At 42.7% G+C, this 21,978-nt stretch overlaps 1 protein-coding gene across 1 annotated transcript in view; it reads right to left on the bottom strand.

The window, feature by feature from the left end:
• The window catches only part of LOC139645520 (prickle-like protein 1), a 35,954-nt gene that overhangs the window by 6,252 nt on the left and 7,724 nt on the right, over positions 1 to 21,978 (bottom strand). Inside the window, exons 2-4 of the mRNA XM_071521252.1 lie at positions 6,178 to 6,375; positions 3,773 to 3,886; positions 1,440 to 1,577 (exon numbers count right to left, since the gene is read on the bottom strand). Coding sequence (XP_071377353.1) covers positions 1,440 to 1,577; positions 3,773 to 3,886; positions 6,178 to 6,363 — 438 coding nt within the window. The 5' untranslated portion in view covers positions 6,364 to 6,375. The remainder of the gene's footprint in view (positions 1 to 1,439; positions 1,578 to 3,772; positions 3,887 to 6,177; positions 6,376 to 21,978) is intronic.

Genomic DNA, 21,978 nt, shown 5'->3' with positions numbered 1-21,978 from the left:
TGTGGGTGCATGTGGATAGAAACAGTGTTTGTGTATGCATATGTGTGCATGCAGGACATATCTATGGGAATACGTATGTGCAGTCTGTATGTGTGTGTATCCATGTGAGCCTGTGTGTGTATGCTTATGTGTTCCTATGTGCCTGTTCAATGTGTGTGTGACCTTGCATCCCTGTGTGTGTCTGTGTTTGAGTGGTGACAGACCACATCTGCTGTCCGCGGGGATTAACACGGCTGGCCTGTTCTTCCTGGATGCCTGGCAGGGATGAGCCAATGGCCTCTCAGAGGATATGGTTTAGTTACTGGTCAGGGCTGGGTTTGCCAAGAGCAAAACAGCACTAATATTTGTGTTTGCTGCATTGAAAGCCAGTGGACAAAGGTCGTTGTCGAGGAAGGATGTTTTTGGAAAAACAGGATCAAGGACAGCTTGAATGGCACCGGATGTTATGTGTAAAACACATCAAATCACAAGCTGGAAATACAAGTTTGTGGATAGTTTCAAGTGTCGTATTTCTTCATACTTCACCATGGCTGCAAACAGAATCTCAAAATGGAGCCCAAATCTCTCTCCTCCCTCAGAAACTAAAGTTAAGATGCCCTTCAGTAAGCTGCTTGACCCTGAGTTGCTCCAATGAAGCTGCTCAGTGGCCAACAGTAGAAGAAACCCCGTAGAGCCAACTATTAGAGCATCCAATGACATTGTTTCTAGTTCACCAATTGAAACACTATAAAATAATTAAGTAAATCCGCTTGGTTCAAGAATTTTCTCAAACAGGTGTAACAATCTACCTTACTCTAAGATACTACTTATTTCCAGAAAAGTCTTAAAACAAGCTGAACTATATGGAAAGAAGTGAAATGATCTCACCCCATTGGCAGGTATTTTATCCCGTTTCAGGAGAAATAGGATTTTAAGACTGAATGCAAGAATTACTTGTTAAGATGGACATGCTGAGATGTGGATGGATGGCAGGAAATTGGCCACATTCCTCGTGGGGAGCTGACTTCTCCGCTCGGCTTGAGCGTGAGCCTCCCAATTTCCCCACTTCCTCTCTCCCCCTAATGAGGAGGTTTATGTCGATGATTAAAACCATTGCATTAGCCAATCAGGATCAGGCCTTAGGCTGCCGCACATCGGGATGGGATAGTGGGTGTCAGCTATTCATGATATAAATAACTTAAGACCCACCAGTTGGTTTCCTTGTAACTGGTAGCTTACCTTATGGCTATGTGAGCACTAAATGAGGGAAGCAGAGTTTAGTTGGGTTCATGTGTGTGTGCAAGTTATGTGTGTGTATGTGTGACTGTGCATATGCCCTTGTGTTTGTCCGTGTGAATGTGTGTGTCTGAGAGTGCCTTTGTGTACTGTATGTGTATCTGTGTGTTCATTTCTGTGTGTGTGTATGCTTTTATGTATGTGTATCTGTGTGTGGCACCTACATTTTCACAGCGTGTGTGTTGCAGGGCCCGGGGCAGGATTTTGGGTGTTCCTCTCCCCAGCGCCTCCCTTTTCCTCTGGGCACTGAACATGTGAAGCTCCCTCTTCTCCTCCTCAGTCAGAGACTGGCAGTACCGCACCTGGGAAAGAGAGAGAGAGAGAGGGAGAGGGAGAAAGAGGGAGGGAGGGATGGGTTGACAAAAAGAACCAATTTATGGTGAAAAGAGAGCAAGAGAGGAAGAGAGGGAGAAGGGGGAAAACAAAGGAGAGAAGTTAGAGAAAGAGCAATCAAAAAAACATCCACCCATAACCATTGATGGATAAGCTTTCATCTCTGCATGCAACTTTGGGCAAGTATGTCACGCGCAGTCCTTATATGGTGGGAAAAGCGTTTAATTTGGGCTAATTCCCCTCAAGGCTGCGTTGAAAGGATGGCGTGAGCGATACACAAACCCTCCCTCTGTGTTTAGAGATGGTGATGAAGGCACAGATAAAAGATGAGGAGTACCCTAACAACCAGCTCAGTTGTTCTCTAAACAACAGTAAACGATGCTCACACACACACACACACACACACTGTCTTTCTATTTCACACACACATACGCACAACTGAGCGCTTATCCTAGTTAACCACAGTTATGCAAGGAATCCTGCAGCAGTTTGCTTCCTCAACCACCAGGTCTGCCAACAAACATCATAAAACCGCTCAGTCAAACGCTGTGTGTGTGTTGAGTGTGTGTGATGTGTATCTTTTGTGTGTGTGTGTGTGTGTGTGTGTGTACAGAGACCCCCTCAGTCAAGCAGTAGCCCCCCTACCCACCCCTCCTCCCTCCCCTTAGGTGATAACCCCTGCACCGTATCTCCTAGTGTAAACTCTACTCACAAAGATGCAAAAGGAGTGCTGGTTTACACACCATAAAGCTATTATACAGAAGAAGCTGGCGTGGGCTTTACTGTCAGAGGACCAAGGGAATGTGAGGCCATTGTTTTTGGCTTTACTAGAAAAGGGTTTGCAGATTGTCTTGGCTGTCTGACGTCATGCTTTAGTCAGCAAAAGGGACTGGTGCTCATGACCCCATGCTGTAGTTAGTTTACTTTAGTTTAGTTTAGGTTACGAATTTTGGGGGAGGACAATGAATCAGATTTGCGACACTGCTGATTGAATTTTGACAAAACTTGGGGAATGATGCTTTTCATTTCATCATTAAAATTCACTGATTGGCCCAATGGCAGCGCTACAATTACAGGTCAGAACAAGGTGACTTTACTGATTGGCCGTAGTTAAATTAGTTTAGTTGACTGAGTTTCATTAAGTTTAGTTTCAAGATTCAAGAAAAGTTTATTGTCCATTACTGCAAGCAACATGGAAATTTTATTTGGCTTGTGTTTTGTTTCATTAAGTTTTGGTAAAAAAAAAGTTCTATCTCTGTTCTTAACTCTTTTCTACAGAAGAGGATTAGGGCCACATGTGAAAAATTTATTTGAGTTCTGAGTTTAAAGTCAGAATTCTGAGTTTAAAGTCAGAATTCTGAGATTAAAGTCAGAATTCTGAGAATAAAGTCAGAATTCTGACTTTAATCTCAGAACTCAAATAAATTTTTCACATGTGGCCCTAATCCTCTTCCGTACTTTTCCTATTTATTCTTCATATACTTTGTTCTTAGATGATCATCCTGTGGTTACATGAATATTGTAATGTTGGTGATCTAGGAATTAGAAGCTTTTTCTACTGTTGCACTCGTCGTAAGGCAATCTGGATGAGAGCGTCAGCTAAATGTGAATCTAATTGTACATGTTTAGTTATTTGTACAGATAAATAACAAGAAAACAGAAAGAAGCAAGAGAAGATAAAACCATTGTATGTCAAATAAAAGGGAAAATAATGGACTTATAAAAACATCACCTCATCTGATGTCGTGGTAACTAAAGGTATACTATGATCTATTCTTATGATCTATTCTTTACATTTTGTAATTAGGCTCATAGGTAAATATACTGTTAACATACAGAGAAGGAGAGCAATATACTCTGTGCATCTCTGTGTACTGCTACCCATGACTACCCCACTTACTTTCCCCATCTGTCTCTCTCTCTCTCTCTTGCTCACACCTTTACAAGTGAGCAGGAGGTAGGAAAGTATAAGCCAAATTATGACGTAAGTGGTGGGTATGTTTCACCTAAATCTTATCCCACTGTCAGTGGAAGACTTATGCAAGAATTCAGGGTTGTTGCACAAATCTGAAGAAAAAGTATCAACTTCTCTCTCTCTCTCTCTCTCTCTCTCTCTCTCTCTCTCCCCCTCTCTCTCTCTCTCTCTCTCTGTCTCTCTCTCTACCTCGTTGTCATGCGGGGGCAGCTGGTAGAGGAGCTGTCGGATCCGGTGTTTCTCTCCTGGGCTGTTGACGTACGGCACCTTGTCCTCCGGTAGACAGGAGAAATACATCTGGACCTGAGGATGGAGACAGATGAATGCACTTTAAAAGACAGAAACAAGTGAAATGTTCTCAACCCACTGGTAAACTTGTTTTCTTCACTTATTTAAGATTGAACATCAGATTAAAAGACTTGCTAAAATAGACTTTTTTTTGCAGGGGAAATGGAGGGAAGGAAAGAAGAAACGAGGAGATGATATTAAAATGGCCGTTGTTGGGAAGGCAGAGAGAGAAATCTAATTTGTGCCAGACTCTCGTGATGTTCTACTTCGAAACTGAGTTTGAAGGGAATCTATTGTCATTTTTTTTATATGGCCAGCTCTGACCACATAACTGACGCATATTTATTTATTTAAATAAGTGTGACGAAGTCGAATCCAAAGCCTGAAGACCATATGACCACATTTTTTGTGCAGTTCAAAGCAGATGAAGAACTAACCGCCCTGCTTAACTGTCAGCCACAGTGAGGCAGATGGAGAGAGAGAGAAAAAGAGAGAGAGAGAGAGAGGCAGAGGGAGAGAGAGAAAATTGGGAAAGTGCCACATCGCCTGCAGACAAGAGGCCAAGACTGTTTGCAGACAGAGGCAGCTGAGCAGTAAAGAAAGGAGGAGAAGCATAATGGTCCTGCACACACACAACCGCACACACGCACACACACACACACACACACACACACAAAGGATTGAAAATGACACTGTCCCAAGGCTAAAAGTCAAAAGTAATGTTCTGCTGAGGTAGCAAGACCAGACATTTAACACAGGGGATTAAGTTAACATGCGATTCCTGTCCTTTGTGTCATGCTGGAGCAAATAACTTACTATGCCGCTGTAGGAGAGAAGACTTCCAGTTGTGGTTAAACAGTGGATGCTATTTAATATTGTGAGTTTTTTATAGCAATATGGAAAATTTTTACTTAAATCTAACTGCTGAAGAGTCCTAAGGAATAAGTCCTAAGGTGTGTGTGTGTGTGTGTGTGTGTGTGTGCGTGTGTGTGTGTGTGCGTGTGTGTGTGTGTGTGTGTGTGAGTGGGAAGGTCTTAACCAAACACCTGCATGTAAATGTGACTGTCTATATGTATAGAAAGGAGACACAGAAGATGAAAGGCCTTGGCTCCAGTTTGTGTTATGGCTTCATTATGGATAACTGTTGTTCACGATGGCCTGATCAACGTCCCACACTACCGATAACACTGCTGGGAGAGGCTGGACTGGGCTTGAGGGGAGAGAAGGAGGGGCGGAGGGGGAAAGAAAACCAAGAGAGACAGAGGCCCAAAATAGACAGAGCCAGATACAGACTGATACCATGACACAGATGTGAATAAGAGGAGAGGAGAGGAGAGGAGAGCAGAGCAGAGCAGAGCTGAGCAGAGCAGAGCAGAGGAGAGGAGAGGAGAGGAGAGGAGAGGAGAGGAGAGAAGGGAATGTCTCCTCTCCTTTGCTCTCCGTCAGGCAGGAGAGAGAGCAGCATGGATATCGAGTGGAGAACGACTGCTGCTGTGTGTGTCCTCATTTTGTGACACTGTCGGGCAAATACTGTCGATCTCAATCCAGTCACAGGCGCCTGACTGTGAAATCTCTCCGCACACAAGAGACAGCAAGGGACGGAAAATGTTAATGTTTGGCAGGACTGATCCCCCTTGACAGGGCAGAGGAAACATGTGCATTGCCCTGAAAAATATGGAGGACATCAAACGGTCGTCCCTGAGTGAGCGGTGCAGGACATGCGTGTCTTAAAACACACTAAAGTGAAAAAGAAATGTAAAAAATCATAGACAGATGCTGAGCTTCCGCCACAGGCCAGCATTACTAATCCACTAGCATGACATACGGAACAGTATGTCTGCACACATAACCTTAGCTGATACCATGCTGTCAGCATGCAGGTTTCTGCACTCATCCCTTAAAGGGAAATTCCACCCTCAGATACTGTTACACTGTTATGTATCATCAATTTGTGATGTTCAATGCCTTCCAGGACTTATTTTGTGCTGAAGTGTTGTGTTTTACTTTTTTGGTGTATCACTTTCCATCAACATGCCTCGTCTACTTTCACTTCAGTGAGTGATTTCCTACATTTCTCAGAGTGACTTTTAACAACCACCAGACAACGTGCCTGGACTTGTTCTATTGAGGTGGAGAGAACATAGTGATAGCGATAATTTCCACTATTCTCCACTATTCTTCACTATTCTTTTTCTTCTCTATCAATCATTTTGAGCAGATGTTCATGTTTTCAGATGGTCAAATCGAGTAACTTTGGAGCAAAAGCCTTCATGTGTGTAGTTATATGTGACAGGCCACAGTCCTACCTGCTCAGGTCTGAGTCCAGGTGGCACCCAGGCATACTCCTCCAGCGCGCAGCCAGAGTCATCATCTGAAGTGGAGCTCCTCTGGAAGCCCAGGGATATCTTCCCCATCTTCCCCCCGGTACGAGGCTCCATCTCCAGGCCTCTGGGCGAAGGACGCTCCCCTCTGTCACCGCGCTCCAGGTTCATCACACACGGGCGCTGTGGAGGAAGGGGAAGATTTAGGACTCATATTGATCTTAGAAAAGAGACCGTTTCTTACCTTTTCCTCTCTGGTTCTTATTTCTTTACTTCTCTATAATACATGATCTTTCTAAGGACACAAGGATACTTTGACCCGTTTACTCCTTGGCATTGGTTGGTTGTTATATTGATGACCTAGGAATTTAAGCTTATTCTACTTTTGCACTCATTGTAAATTCCTCTGTGTAAGAGCATCAGCTCAATGCCAACAATCAGTCAATTAGTTTTATTTTCTCAACTTGTCAACAAAATGGTTGTTTTGATCCCAGCAGTGTTTGAATTATGCAAAACATTCCCAATCTATAAAAAGAATAGATGACTGAATGGATGAACAAAGAGAAATCTCTCAAAATGAGACATGAATCAGCTAGAGTTTGTTCCCTAGAGAAAGGGAAAAGAGTGACAAGAGGAAAAAGTTTCTCATTACCACATCAGACCATTACCATGCTGTCACCATTCAAACCTCTTCAGCACCACTTGAGTCACATTCACAAATCCGCTAATGCAAAGATGTTATTTTCCACCCCATTAGTATAGTGTGGTGTGTTGTTTATCCATTACAGAACCATGCTTGATAAGGCACTCAAATATATATTTTGCCAGTATGGGCACAGCACTGTACATTTATTTAGTGGGAAACCATACTAGGCTGAATGACACTCTTCTGCCTTACTGTAAGTAGCTCACGTTGCATGAATGGCATACAGGCTGATATAATAGCTGCATTGTTAGGTACAGTAGGTTGAAAGGTCTGGTTTTCCATTCAATTCCATTATTTCTAGTAGGGTACAAATCTGTGCATTCACTCGCTGTGCTTCAGTGTAAAATCTTATATATCAAAGACCTCTGGCCTAGTTAAAACTGCTTTTTTTCTATGCCGATGTGCAAAGAGTAGCACAACCGGCACATTTAGCCAGTTCTTATAACCTACGATTGTAATACTCTGACAAAATTATGCAACAGGAATTTCCATTGGCTGTTAGCTACCTGACATCTGTCACTCTTATCCACTGATCTATAAAGTACTGAACATGGTAGTGAAATTATAAGCAGTTTACCAGGTTGTGTTGGGACAGCAGTGTTCCACAGATGTTACTGTGCATATGTGAAGAGAGGAGAATAGCTATTACGCAAGTGGATGATTTTATTACATTCATCGTGGGTTGTGATTAGGAAAACAAAAAAATAGCAAATAAATAGGTGGCAAAATAAAAGATGTAGTAGTGTGCAAAAAGTAACAGCAATCCTAAAAAGTCTGCACACATCTACTCAAACTGTAACTGAATCCAAGCACTTTCAGTAGCATTTCAAACAGAGTTTTTTTTCCTTTTACAAGCTGATAAGAGTTGGTCTGTACATGAATAGGGATTAATCAGTCTCCTCGCTGTGTCTCCCACCCTCAGCAGTAGCCCTCTTATCTCACCAGCCATGTTCTTCAGAGCTCCCTCTGCCTGATAACAGCGCTTTGGTCTCAAGGTGTTGAAAAAGCCACTTCTGCTTTGCCTTGCACTGTTCTGCCTCTTTGACGTGCAAATTTGGACCAGAATAGACCTTGTTTGGGTAAAAACAGTCGGAAACTTCACACAGCCCCTCCAAACTCTATGCAGGTTTGATCTTCAGACAAAAGAGGCGTCCTCAGACACATTAAGGTCTTGATGGCTTCTATTGACAAAACTACAGATACATTATACAAGCTGTCAATTCAGTTCATTTAGAGCAATGCTTGTGCTACAGTCTAAACTGAATAGCTGAGTTGAAATAACCTGAAAAGGGAAAATATGAATTATTGTTGCCTGGTGTGCCAGTATGGAAAACATTCTGCATTAGCTGATTTGAGAAACTTGAGTTTTTCCAGAATTACTTTAGATATATATACTGTATACAGTATATCTCCATTATATATGTATATATACACATATATATAGGGTTAGGGTTTCTCTCCCTTCCTGCATGTGCTTTTTCTTTGTGATAATGTATTGATCCCCAAAGGAGAAATTATCGTTTTTCTTGTACCTCCTCTGCAGAGAGGTCAAAGGTCAGCTACAGAGCAGCACCCATGGCACTGGTAGGGATTCAGTGTCTTGCTCAAAGACACTTCAGCAGGTCGGATGCTTGCTGTCACGGGGGTTTGAACCTGGGCCTTCCGGTCAAAGGACTGTCTCCCTAATCACTACGCCTCCCTGCTGCCCCATTTGGCAAGTGGCCAAAAATGCTGAGAGCAAATGAACTAAGCTAATGTGTCCCAATATAGAAGCCAAATGTTGTCAGAGTGCAGCCCTAGCCATATAGAAATGTCAATTCTGTCTGTTCCGCTCACCCTCATGGTTTACCACAGCTCACCATGTAGCTGAATCCCAGTAACAGGAATGGGGAAAGACTGCCCCAATTAGCATACAGTCGAATTCCATTTAAATAGGGCTCAGGGCCTCAAAACACAGAATTTGCAGATTATGAATGCTGTTAAAACTCAAACCACAGCTCTTATCACAGGGCAAAGGGGTTATTTGGGTGTTGCTTTGTTGTTCAGTGACTAATCTATCAGGTTTTATGGTAGGATAGATAATGTTATCACTCAGAAGCTTTTCTAACCTCTTCTGCACAGTTGATGGCTTTATCTCACGTAGCCTAGTTAAGCCTAGTTAAGTGGTGCAAATAGGTGAAGTCATTTTTTTCCCTAAGATTATATTGTGCCACTATATCAATGGTGCTATAGTTGTTTGTAAGAAGACATTTTTGACGGCTGGCAATTTAAGAATACAGGGTTATTCCCGATGATAAAGTTTCCATGTACATTTTTTCAGGTATAGAGCTGATGCTCTTAACCAGAGCAACTTATAAAAACACTTTGACAGAACATTTGTTGATGGACACACATTGGCTGTTGCAGGGATCAAATCTCTCTGGGTACAGGGCCACCCAGCCACCAAAACCATTAACCCTGCAAACATCATGTACAAACTGAGTGGACATGTAAGAAAAGTTAGGCATCAAAATTACTATGCCTGTGATTGATAATGTCGGAGTGTAAATCTGTCACAGTCACATGGGTAAGCATTTGCCAAAGCGGTCTGTGATTTTCAGTGAGGTTAAAACACATAGGATTTCTTTACCACTCAAATATCAGTATGTATAGACTCATGCTGCCACACCAGGGCTTTAAAAATTAAAGCCCTGCATCTAACATATTTAAGAAAAAAGGAATCTGTGTTTTTGTCTTTGAACAGATGTCCATCTCTTTTTGTATTGTTGATTTCCAGTGTGTCTATTGTCATGCAGTGGATATTAACGGCCATCACTAGACTGATTGCTTTAAGTGTGATGACCTACCAGTTAGGTCATCCATTGTCCTGTTTAATGATCAGTATCGTGACACACTTGTAGTGGCATTTACCCGGAACATAATAGTAAAAACATATATTTTAACATGTATAACATATATTTTAAAATGTATATTTTCATATGCATGGAGAAATCAGTTAAATTTTTCATTTCTTTTTAATTTATGGACCAATAATTTGCACCTTTAGAGGTCATTTCTTCTTGAGAATTTACCTAACTAATGAACTCTCCTTTCCTCTAACCCTGTCTGTCCTCCTCTGTCCTCTGGCTCTCCTGCCTCTCATCTCAGAAGTTGCGGGGAAAAGGCGACCGTGGATTCCTGAGCCAACATACACAGCAACTCACATTACACCATGTCACCCCTTGGCAATAACACAATGTCTGTCTTTGTCAAAAACAAAAACAAAATGTCCACCCGCTCCCCCTCTAAGGCCGGGCCACGGTCGAGACGTGAGAGGGGAGGCGGAGGGGGTTAAGGAGGGAAACTTTTTGAAAAAGGCATTTAAGGAGTCACAACATTGGGTCTGTGTAAACACGGGCCAGATGTAGCCAGCTAACGGATAACTGTGTGTGCCTCCCCAGTTAACTGACACGTCTAAAGGGGCTTTCCTTGGCCGGCTGAGGCCGAAGGAATTAGTTAGTCAAATACATAACGTTTCCAAATGAACACAACCTCAGGCTAACAAACTCAATGGATTGTAATGTAAAGAGAGGTATGACTTTTCCAGATTGTGTCAAAGTGTATCATATTCTCTAAGTGAGAAGATATTTATGCAAAAATCCAAACCGGTAGAACACTTATAGCTCTAGTGACCTGTTGTGAGACGGACTTCAAGACATCGAGCAGTTGCCGAAACCAAAATAGTTAATTGAATGTAAAGCTGAAAAAAGAAAAGTCTATTTTTCTTAAACGTCATGGAAGTTGCTTTAGGAAAACCATTAAATTGTGGAGTTCAAAGGCCGAGGTCATCGCTCTTTGACTGGTGAAGAGTGTTATTCTAAGGCCAAATGGGTGTCAGGGGGTGCACCGGAGAATTAACACAGTTTGAGCGAGACCACCTGCACACACACAAACACACACACACACACACACAATATCACCTAAACTGCTGTCCACACACACACACACACACAAACACAAACAGTAAGACCCAGACATGCAACCACATACATAGGCTATCACAAGGCAGACACACATGCAGAGAGCACACACACACACACACACAATATCACCTCACTGCTGCCCGCCACTCACACACAGCTCTGTAATCTTGAGCTAAGCTTAGCCATTCACTCTCTTCAGCTCTCTTTCAACACTTCATGTGCTGCTTTACAAAAGCCGAGGAAACCTCCCACAATCCACTGCATGCCTTCTCATCAACGGATCTAAGCTGTAGTGGAACTTAGGTGCAAGTTGCCTATTTTCTGCAGTATAACTCTTTATTCAACAGTGGCCTTATGCATTTCCAAGTATCAGGGAATGTACTGACCTAAATATTAGTCGACTATCAATCTTATTTTGATCTTACCTCCAGGAAAAGCATGCTCCTCTCTTGCCACCTCCACATAAGGCTCTTAATCAATTCTACAATCCCCCGGTCGCAGTGCTCTGGCTCTGGCTACATGTCCACAACATCGGCCCTAAAGATCCATGCTCTAATCTGATCCAGATCCCACTCAGGAAATATTCCCCCGCAGCTCCCGTGTTGCGTCTCACCGGCCTCTGAAAGCCACAGTCAGCTGCCAGTAAGTCTGAACGAAACGACTGAGCTCCTCATTTAGTCATGCATCCACAGCGGTCCAAAGAGCAGAGGAGGTGACGTCTCTATCTTGAGTGTCTCCGATCCCAGTGAGTGTGCGTCTGAGTGGATGAGCAAGAGTGTGAGTGTGTGTGTGTGTGTAGTGTCTGTGAGGGTGTGTGTGTGCTCTTGGGGCAGCCGAGGCTCGTCGGCCCCTCCCTCATTCCCTCTCCACCTCCTCCAACCCCCCTCCCAACCCCGCCATGCCTGTCACTGCACTTCAAACACACACACACACACACAGTCAACACCCCCCACCCCCTCCCATCTCTCCAACCCTTCCTCCACCAGAATCACACCAAACCCTCCACCCTGCCCCCCCCCCCCCAAACTTGGTTTGCAAGATTCCTGAAAGCCAGATGACCACTCCCCCCCCCCCCCTCTCTCTCCTTCCTACAAGCCAGATGACTTTCCACTCTCCTCCAGCGATATATTGTGGAGGGTAAACCCACCTAAACTCAATTTTACCACCTTTTAATTTGCACGATAGTTTACTCACCTTTTAAGGCTGATATAAATCTTTATGACATACATTTGTGGCATCAAAATTGTAAAAAAGCATATGTTTGATTAATTTTTGTTTATATTGGTGGTTGTTTGGCTTATGATGATCACCAATTAGATGTTATAGTTTTTATTTACCGCTACATCATTGCTCTCCTTTCTCTTTTTCTCTTGCCCTCTCTTTTTCCCTCCAGCATCAAATATCTATCTATAATCCAGATGACTGTCCACTCTTCTCTCTCTCTCTCTCTCTCCCTCCGCAGCTCTGTCATCAAGTGGTTCCTGAGGTTATCCAGTCTGATACATCTGATATCATCTGCCCTAATAATGTCACATTCATCTCTATTCAGCCGTTGACGAGATCACATAGTGGACACAAATGTTCTTGGCCGCGCTGCTCTGTTTTCTCAATGACAAAACAGATGGTTTACGATGGATTACATAAACAAATCCGTCCATAACTGTAGTATTTGAAGGGTTTGGCTCCAAAATGGAATAGACGCTATTTGATGAAAGTGAAACCACCTTTAACAAAATAATTGATTGTATAATAAAACTTTGACAAATCCTCTACATGTTAGAGGTGTTGAATAAAAGAGGCAGGTAATGCATTTTCTTTCAAAATGGTATAATATATGTATAATGCATATATATATATTTTTTACAATGTAATGAAATCTTCATATCTGGGTATTTTTTCATAGGATTACTCTGGTTGAATATTGACTGTGCTTCCTCCCAAGTCAATCTCATCCATCTCAGGAAGTTCTCACGAGAGGAATCTGTCCGCAACACCCCCCCCCCCCCCCCCCCAACCCTCTTTCCTATTTTGAAGAAGTGAATGAGTGAGAGGAGAGGGGTCCCCAGCTCTCATCTCTCACTTCAGCCAATCACAATGATGTTATTGTCAAACAGCACTTCACCTCAGGAAACTCCTGACAATCAATCAGAACGAGAAGTGAAGAGTTTTGTTCCAAATTGAAATATCCTCCATTTATAAAAAAGAAACACCTACTAATACAAACTCACTGATATCACAAAATGTAAACAAAGTACATATACATTCGCATTAAATATGTAGATTTACAAATTGGATATGAAGCATTTTGCAGCAGAACTCTAAGCGTGTTTGTATTTTTGTTTATTAGTATAGTATTATAGTATTATTAGTATTAGTATTTTCTCTCATTCTGGGCCTAAAAATCGCCACAATAGAAGAATTTTGTTGCCAAAATTAGCCCTAAAATATTGATCTTTACACATTTTATACATATTTTTTGAAGATGGGAAATTATAAAAATCCAATACAGTTGCATTGATTGTGCGGAGGGAAATTCAGTTTGCATGAAAGCAGTCCACCTCGTACACAACAGTGGACAACATACGACAAATTCAGTTGACATGCCAGGGAGGTTTGATGTGATTTATTTGGACAAGGTCTGCGCCATCCGTCATTGTGAAAGGCTGAAAAGCCGCAATGGCTTCATTTAAAGAGTCTAAATGACAAATGAGTTTACGCAATTGTCCGGCAGACAAAGGCACCCTCTCCCCTGACAACCCCACGAAGTGACTTGCAGGGAAGGCAACAGAACTGTTTGTCACATGCCAAATTACCTGTTACAAATGAGAAATGGCCATGACTCATTTAGCTAACTAGCTTAGAGAGAGAGGATGAGAGAGGGAGAGTAAGATGGAGTGATAGAAAGAGAGAGCAAGAGATTCCCTGTGTGCATAGAGATGAGATTCTCTATGTGCTTCGCCAACATGGGCTTCTTTCCTGGCATGCTAAAGCATATTTGAAATTGAGAGAGAGAGAGAAAAAGAGAGAGAGAGACAGAGGGAGAGAGAAAGAGAGAGAGAGAAAGAGAGAGCGCAAGCGAGCTTGGCAGCCCTGTCAGAGGGTAAACCTTTCAGAAAAGCTCTCAAGTTTTCCAGGGGTCTTGGCACCGCTTCGCAAAAGCCACTTTGTGTTTAGCCCTTAGAATAATGTGCATCGAGTTTCCTACTGGAGATATTTATCTGGATATGCATTTCTAAAGCTCTGGAAATCTTATTTCAGGTAGCGGGGTACAGAGGACAACCTCAAGCAAAAAAAAAAAAATCCCTTTTCGTGACCGGGATTAAAGGGAGACAAACACTTGATTCACATAGCCAAAGAGACAATGACTGGGTGAGAAATGCACTCGTGTGAATAGAAGACAGGTCCTAGGATGAGTGTCTTTCTCCCAGACAATAGGCAGATATCGGCCTTTCAGATTGGGCCGGGCTTGTGGCCAAGGAGCCAGGCTCCTTTAGAAAACACACAGAGGACAGTTGACCTTGCCGTCTCCTCTGCTTCCTCCCAAAAGAGAAAGACAGAGAGACAGCGAGAGACTGTGCAAAAGTGTGTGAAGTGTCTAAAGTGTCTGTACACTCAGGTTATTAACTTAAACTTGTAATTTTTCTCATGATAATGCTGTCTGCGTCACTTTGCTTTGCTATCATTCTTGATAATTTTTAGATGCATGTCGGTTTTAAACGTGTATTTTTAAAATTGTTGAATAAGCTAAATCAAACTATCACGCTCAAAAATGGTGTCCAAACTCCCTTTCTTCCCTCCTCAGGAGACTAGAACTTTCTGTCCCAGACGGAGATGAGCACCTGGTTGCCTTCCATCTAACATCAGGAAGTTATGCCAGAAACACCTAGGTTGCATTTCCTGCCGTTTCCTCCCTTCCCCTTGTAAACTGGGTTGTCCCTTCCCCTCAGCAGCCATTGTGAGGCGAAGACGTAATATTTCAGCACTCTGCCAGGCCGCTGGACATGTGCTGAATGGATGATGCCCTGGCCGCATTCACATGTCCAAGGCTGATGAGCAGGAACTAACTAATGGAGGGTTTATGCAGCGACCTTTGACCCTGGTGCTTACAAATACAAACACATGATGCACACATAATGCATGTGCACATCTTAGTAGTTTCACAGATAACTGAAATTTCTTTAAATTTGACCTATTTAATACCAAGAAATGACAGGTGTTTAGTGTTTCCCCCAGAGTTTTAGTCTGAAACAGCATTTAGACTATGGAATACTAAAACTCTCCACTGAAACCAATACTACTGAAAGTTTTTGGTGGTTTAGCAGCTTTTTAAGGCAATAACCCTCCCCACCCTCCCCACCTATTCAATCTTTGGGGTAACTATGGGAAAACATTCTGCCTTTAAAAAAAAAGAAAAAATTAATTGCAGGTTCTTATAGACTGTTCAGGTAGGAACCTCCATCATATCTGCAGTGGACAACATGACTTGCCAATATCCAATATTTAATAAAAGGCCAATATCGGCCTGATATATCGGTCTAACCCTAGTCTCAGTAGTCAAAAGTAATCTGGACAGCAACCTTTTGATCAAGTCACTCAAAGGACTTTCTAAGCAGAGTTATTTTCCCTTGGCAGAAGTTTTGGACGGGGGTCCAGACAAGATCTAGTGGCCTTTTCTGTACTTGAAACTCTAGACCAAGTCTAGACTACACACTGGGTGCACACACACACTCTCACAGACACGCGGCACACTTACTCAGTCCTTCTGGCAGTGTGTTTCAACTGTGCATTGGAACTGAACTAAAGTGGGAATGTGGCCGTTTCTTAACCTTTATTTGTGCAGGGACGGTTTGCTGAGCACGCATGCTCTTTTTCAGCAATGCCCTGCTTTATATTCATTCATGACTCAAATTCACACCTTGGCACTTCCAGACAGACAGACAGATAGATAGACAGATTGCTTGACAGATTGATCCCCAGGAGGGAATTGGAGATTTAATGATCACATGGTCTTCCCTTGCAAATAGCAATGCAAATATCAGGGGAGACGTCCCTCTGGTTGCTCAAAAGGGAAATCAACAAGGACACTGACATGTCTCAACTTGTTGCATAGCAGAAGGACAGTTCGTCATAAAAAGCCAAACCTAGATGGAGCATGGACATAATTCCTGGTGTTAAAGTAGCGTAGAGCACAAAGACTTTGGCAGACAGGATGAGTAGTGCAAGATTGTGCAAACAGCTTTCCTACCCAGGTTTTGAACCACAATAGCCCTCTTGTTTTTTAAACTGTTCCTGGAACCCAGAATTAAATAACTCTGATTACAAATGGCACGGCAGGCAGCAGTGGAAACGCTGTCACGTAACCTGAAGGCCACAGGTTTGATCCTTCAACAGCCACTGTGTGTTCATCAACAGTGTGTTCTGTCTCAGCATCTTTTAGCAAGACACTGAACCCCTCACGCACTGTAAATCACTCTGGATAAGAGTGTCAGCTAAAAGTGAAATGCTGAAAAAGTAAACTTACTAACCAAAAAAACCACTGCTGAACTGAAGTTGACAAGCCAAGACAGACAAAGCACCATGGGGGCATTTCTAACACTTCCCCGGCCCCCTGCTGGAGCCATGACCTGACACAACAACTTAACCCTGATGTTTCCGTCCTGTAACACTGACTTTGTCATTTTTTCCCTCCTATTGAACATAGTGAATAAATGCTGAATTTTGGTGTTATGTCTAGTCTACTGTCTACTGTATGTATTGCACTGTCCCCTTGCACTGAATGTGAGGTTGTTGTCCCTGTACCATGTGTGTCGTTTAACGTTTATATATTTTTCGATTAATCGGTCATTTAGTCGATAAAATGTCAAAAGTAATGACAAAGTCAGCAGCCAAAAAAACCCCCCCAAAATATTCATTTTATAATGATATGAAATGGAGAAAAGCAAGCAAATTTTAACATTTGTGTAGCTTTAATTAGCAGATGTTTGTTTTTGGACTAAAACGATTAATTGATTATCAAAGTAGTAATCGATGAATTTTCTGTAGATCAACTAATCCATTAATCAACTAATCACTTAAGCACTATCTGCAGCCTGGAGGTACTTGGTACTTGTGTTACTATGTTAATTGACAAATTAGACACATTTCTCTACATTTATTGTACTTGATGAATAAAGACATCATTGAAATCCTGTTTACCTCAAATTGGCAGTGCATATGCACACAGGCTGGCAAACCAGCTCACACACACATACACACACACACACACACACGCACACACACACACACACACACTTCAACCCACTTCACAGAGAGACATTAGATCCACATCTCAATTCGCATCCATTATGATTCCCCATTCAGCCCCATTCACACACTGACAGACGCCTCTCAGCAGCCATTCACACCAGGAAATGGATCTCTAGCCCTCGCTAACAAGACCCGCCAACTGCCAGCTCCTAAAGACCCGCTGCTGCATATCAGGGCAGTGGAAGTGTTGCTCAGTAGTCTTACCAGTTCAGTGTTAATATTCCTTGACACTCCCGGGCCGATAGTGTGATTGAGGTTTCTGGCCATAAAACCCCGTGCCAAGGTTTGTTAACTGCCACAGGGTGTCACCTACACACCTCTGGAACAATAGAAACGGCAATAAAAGTGCCATAAAAAGCAGGAAATTGTCAACTACCTGTGATGGGATTGGCAGTGAGGATTGGGCTGGGAAGCACTGACCTCAGTTCAGATTATTCTGGTTCACAATGTCATCAGTGTACATGGACTAAGTTTTACCCATGCTGTTGAATAAAATGCTGAGCTCAGTTTTGTTTAAGAGGAGAATGGGCGGTCCGTTCCCTTTGAATCTTTATTGAGACAGTAGGAATACCAAGACAGAAGTTTCAAGAGGTGACGATCTTTACTACAACACCATCTCTGCTCAGCTCAGGTCAGTGGGATTTAGATCCTAAAGTCACATAACCTTTATTGCTGTCCCCTTTAACCGACCCTGTGTTTACAAATGTCCTCCCTGGCTAGACTGGAAACTTGTGGACATGAAACTTGCCTTGATGCATCCTTCATCACAGTGTTTGTGATTTATCACAGGATTAATAAAGTCTGGGTTTGGTTTGGGTTGTAAACAAAGGCTGCAATTCCCAGGTGGCTGAGCATAAGTTCCTCAGATGAGCCAAAAGATATGGTGGGAAGTTTTGTTCATATGCAGAGTTGGGCTTACTTTGGGTAACTATGACTTTGGGTGGTACATCCAAAATACTGAAATCAGCTGTTTGTAGCCCCTGCTCCTATATGAAATACACTTTCTCCTTGTCAGCAGAAAGCGTGTGGGGAATGGGGTTTTCAATACAACTCTTTTAAAAAGCAGCTGCGTTTAATTCAAGGAAATTGAATTTTAGCTGATTTGCTGAAGATGTCAACAGTGAAAACCACCCAGACCTTGTCTTGGGGAATGTTCATATGTACATATTGTGGACACAATCTTAATTGAATAAATACAACAATAACTTTCTTGTTTCTAAAATGTTATGAATCCATTTGCAGAGAAAATTGTTATTGTTAGTTCATCATTCAATTCAATCTGTAAGTAACAAGTAATTTGTAAGTAAGTAATTTGTTTTAATTGTGCTTATTTTGGGGTAGGTGTGACTTTTTTCACATGGTCAGTATCTCCTTTTGAAACAAACCTCTTTAAATTGGAAATGATAAACAGCTCTCTACTGCTACCACTCTGCCTCACATGTGTATCTGTCAATCTTCATCCTGCTTTTGGCTCCGCCTCTGTCCCTGGATATGTGGGGAATTATTCTGAGCTTCAAGTGGATTTTCTATAAATCCCTTGACTACTTACAAGCAGATTAGAGCATGTTGAAGAATTATGCTATTTCGAGGCTAAAAGGTTTGTCAAAACAGTACAGAGGCTTCTATCGAACATGTCCAGAGGTCGGCTATCCCAAACATCTGCCATGATTTGGCCGGGTATACCTCACTTAAACTGCTTATACTTGTCTCCACCTGAATCCAATTGCACACGAGTCCTAGATGTCCCTGTAGGCTACAATGCCTCGCCAAGCTAAAATATCCTCTTGGCTACAATGTAGAATACTGTGATGCTATTTCTGCCGATAGACAATTGAAGGATTATATATCCAATTTGAAAAAAAGCGTATGTTGAAATGTTAAAATTTGCATCTCAGTGTTTCAAAATCAGAGAGATAAAGATCTTAAGAAAGCTAATAACATAAAAGATAGTCTTCAATGGATTTTACGTTCATGCTGGCAGTTATTATGTAAAGCTGTCAGTGTTTTCTAATGCTGGATGCATCATTTTATAATGAACTATTAACGCTGAAGGAAGGTGTATGCATCTTCTACTGCTACTATGTTACTTGTTGATATGTATCTGCACCAACATCAACAAGACAAATCTCTGCATATTCACCATATAAATAAAAATAAAATGAATGTGAAGTCTGAAGTCTTGAGTTCTTGAGCTAAAACGGTGGAGGCCATTGAAAACAGGACCACTTTTCCCACTTTCTCCCCACAAAAGAGTGTGAAGAATCTCTATAATACCAATAATTAGCATGGAGTGCAGGGCTACTTTCACACACTCTTACCAGCTCAATGAGGAACTGGACTATAGGTGGGAAACACACCATCAGAGCTCTAATACCTATTAGGGAAACAATAGACTCCTATTTTCACTATAGTACAGTGCATGTGAGTGTGAGTGTGTGTGTGATTGTGATTGTGTGTGTGTGTGCGCGCGTGTGTGTGTGTGTGAGAGAGAGAAAGAGAGAGAGAAGAGAGAACCTTGTGCATCCCACCCAACACACACACACACACACTAATTTGATATTGTTAAGTGATGCATTCCTTCTTTAATAGAACCCAGAGGTCACTGTAACCACTGTGAAACATGAGCTTGTGTGTGTGTCTGTGCATTTATATGTGTGTGTGTGTGTGTGTGTGTGTGTGTGTGTGTGTCTGTGTGTGTGTGTGTGTGTGTGAAGCTCAATGCCGTCATGTTTCTTGATGAAAACGCAGCCAGTGTGATCACACTATTTTGGCTACTATTGCCTTACAGTACATCAATACCCACACATACTAACTCAGGTTCAGAACCGAGTTTGTAGAAAAGACAGTGAAAGAGAAAGAGAAAGAGAAAGAGCAAACATATTACATATTTACGATTGGACCAGAGATGGAAGGACAACAGACAAAAATAATTGTGAAAGTCAGGAACCTGTTTGTCTTGCTCATGCTGACAGGAAAAAGGTTATTTATTCCAGCAGCTATGCTTTGCTGGGATAATGAGAAAGTAAGAGGGGTCATATTCATTATTTACGATTGGGCCACAGATGGACGGCCGACAAACTACACTAATTTAAGAAAAGATCAGAACCAGCTTGTCTTGTTCTTGTTAACAGGAGAACAGTAACGTATTCCAGCTGCTCTGCTTGGAGAAAAAGACAGAGAAAGAGATATTAGACATTTATTATTACGCCAGAGATAGAGAGCCGGCGGACTATAATAAAGGAAAAGATAAGAAACCAGTTTATCTTGTTCTTGTTAACAGGAAAATAAGTGACGCATTCCAGCTGCACCCGTTCGAAAAAACAATTGTTGATTGTTGATAAGAGCACTGGGAGAGTTGCAGTAATGTTAATGGCATTACATGTGGTCCTGCTATCTATCTATCTATCTTTCTCACAGAGACACAGAAATGATTTACAGTGCCACATGTTTCAGCCAAAAGAAACAGTGACTCAAAACTTTTAATGAGATGTGCCACTCAAACTTCGCTGATGGACGCATCGCCTATGAATGACAAATCGAAAGTTATGTGAGAACCGAATGCAAAAACAGCTATATATGATGACATATCATGCAAGAGCAACGGGAGCATTGCATCACACTCAATCACAGCCCACTTGTTATGCGTATGTGTGTGTGTGTGTGCGTGCGTGTGTATACGTGTGCAATTCCCCCATGCATTTTTTGTATAGAAGATAGATGTAGGCCAGGGAATGGGGTTGTGTACACATGGGCTTAATGACAGGCCCCCGAGGGGATGGCATATCAGTCAAGCGAAACAAACACACCCACACACACGCACACACAAACACTGGCTGCATATTACACAACCAGTAGACTTACTTTCCCATAATTTACCACTGGAAACACAACAAGAGCTGGGAACGGCCGGTCTGACCAAACTCGCCGCTCCAGGCACTTTGTAACACTCGGGGCCCGGGGTTTGGCCTACATGGGCTGGCACAGTTCTCAAGCCGGACTAGTGTCGGGGAAGGGTGTGTGTGAAACCATATAGCCTGCAGTTCCATAGCCGATTCCCAAGGCGCTTTTTTTTTTGTTTAGCTCTATATGGGTTACGGAGCCAGAGACGGAGAGAGAGGGAGAAGTGTGTGTGAGTGAGAGAGAGGGATAATAAAATGGTTGAGCGGTAACATTTTGGTGGCGGGTTTGGATCCCACAGGGGCGACAGATACCGAGTCTACGTGTTATGTGAATGCCGCTTTGAAAAGAGGCATTTAGCTCGATAGTCAAATAAACTCGCTATCACAGGGAAGGTGGTGTGGTCGGCTGCTTGGCGGGGTGTTTGCGTCCCTCCTCTCCCAGAGACTGCGGCTGAATTTGGCTTGCGGCATTCCACACCCACCCTCGAGTAGCGGGCCTGAGGTTCATGGGTAAACAGATAAACCGTTTGGTGGGCTTGCTGGCTAATTTCGGGCCTCCCCCCCCCCCCTCTCTCTCTCTCTCTCTAACCCCCCCTCCCCTTCCTTTCAGCCAGCCATATCCTCAGTTGGCCTCTCTGTTAATTCAGACCTACCTGACAGTTCTGACTAAAACCTTCTGGGTTTACTATCAGTCCCGCTCGGCGACGGGCTCGGCTCTCTAAACACACACACACACACACACTGGAGACTAATCTGCAACAGATGGGAGACGGACAGGGGGAGGAAGCAGTATAAAGGATATACAGCATATTTGTAGCCCTCTGAACGAAACGATAGGGTTTCAGCGCAGTTCCGAGCGGAGCCGGAGGAGGGTTGTAATGATGTGCGCTGCGGCGGCTCCCAAGGGCTTAAC

Source organism: Centroberyx affinis, unplaced genomic scaffold (assembly GCF_046629955.1).
Source record: "Centroberyx affinis isolate AG114_WGS23_722 - 3 ecotype Tasmania unplaced genomic scaffold, CSIRO-AGI_Caff_v1 ptg000879l_1, whole genome shotgun sequence".
NCBI classification, from domain to species: domain Eukaryota; kingdom Metazoa; phylum Chordata; class Actinopteri; order Beryciformes; family Berycidae; genus Centroberyx; species Centroberyx affinis.
This window is presented reverse-complemented; position numbering and strand designations above follow the sequence as displayed.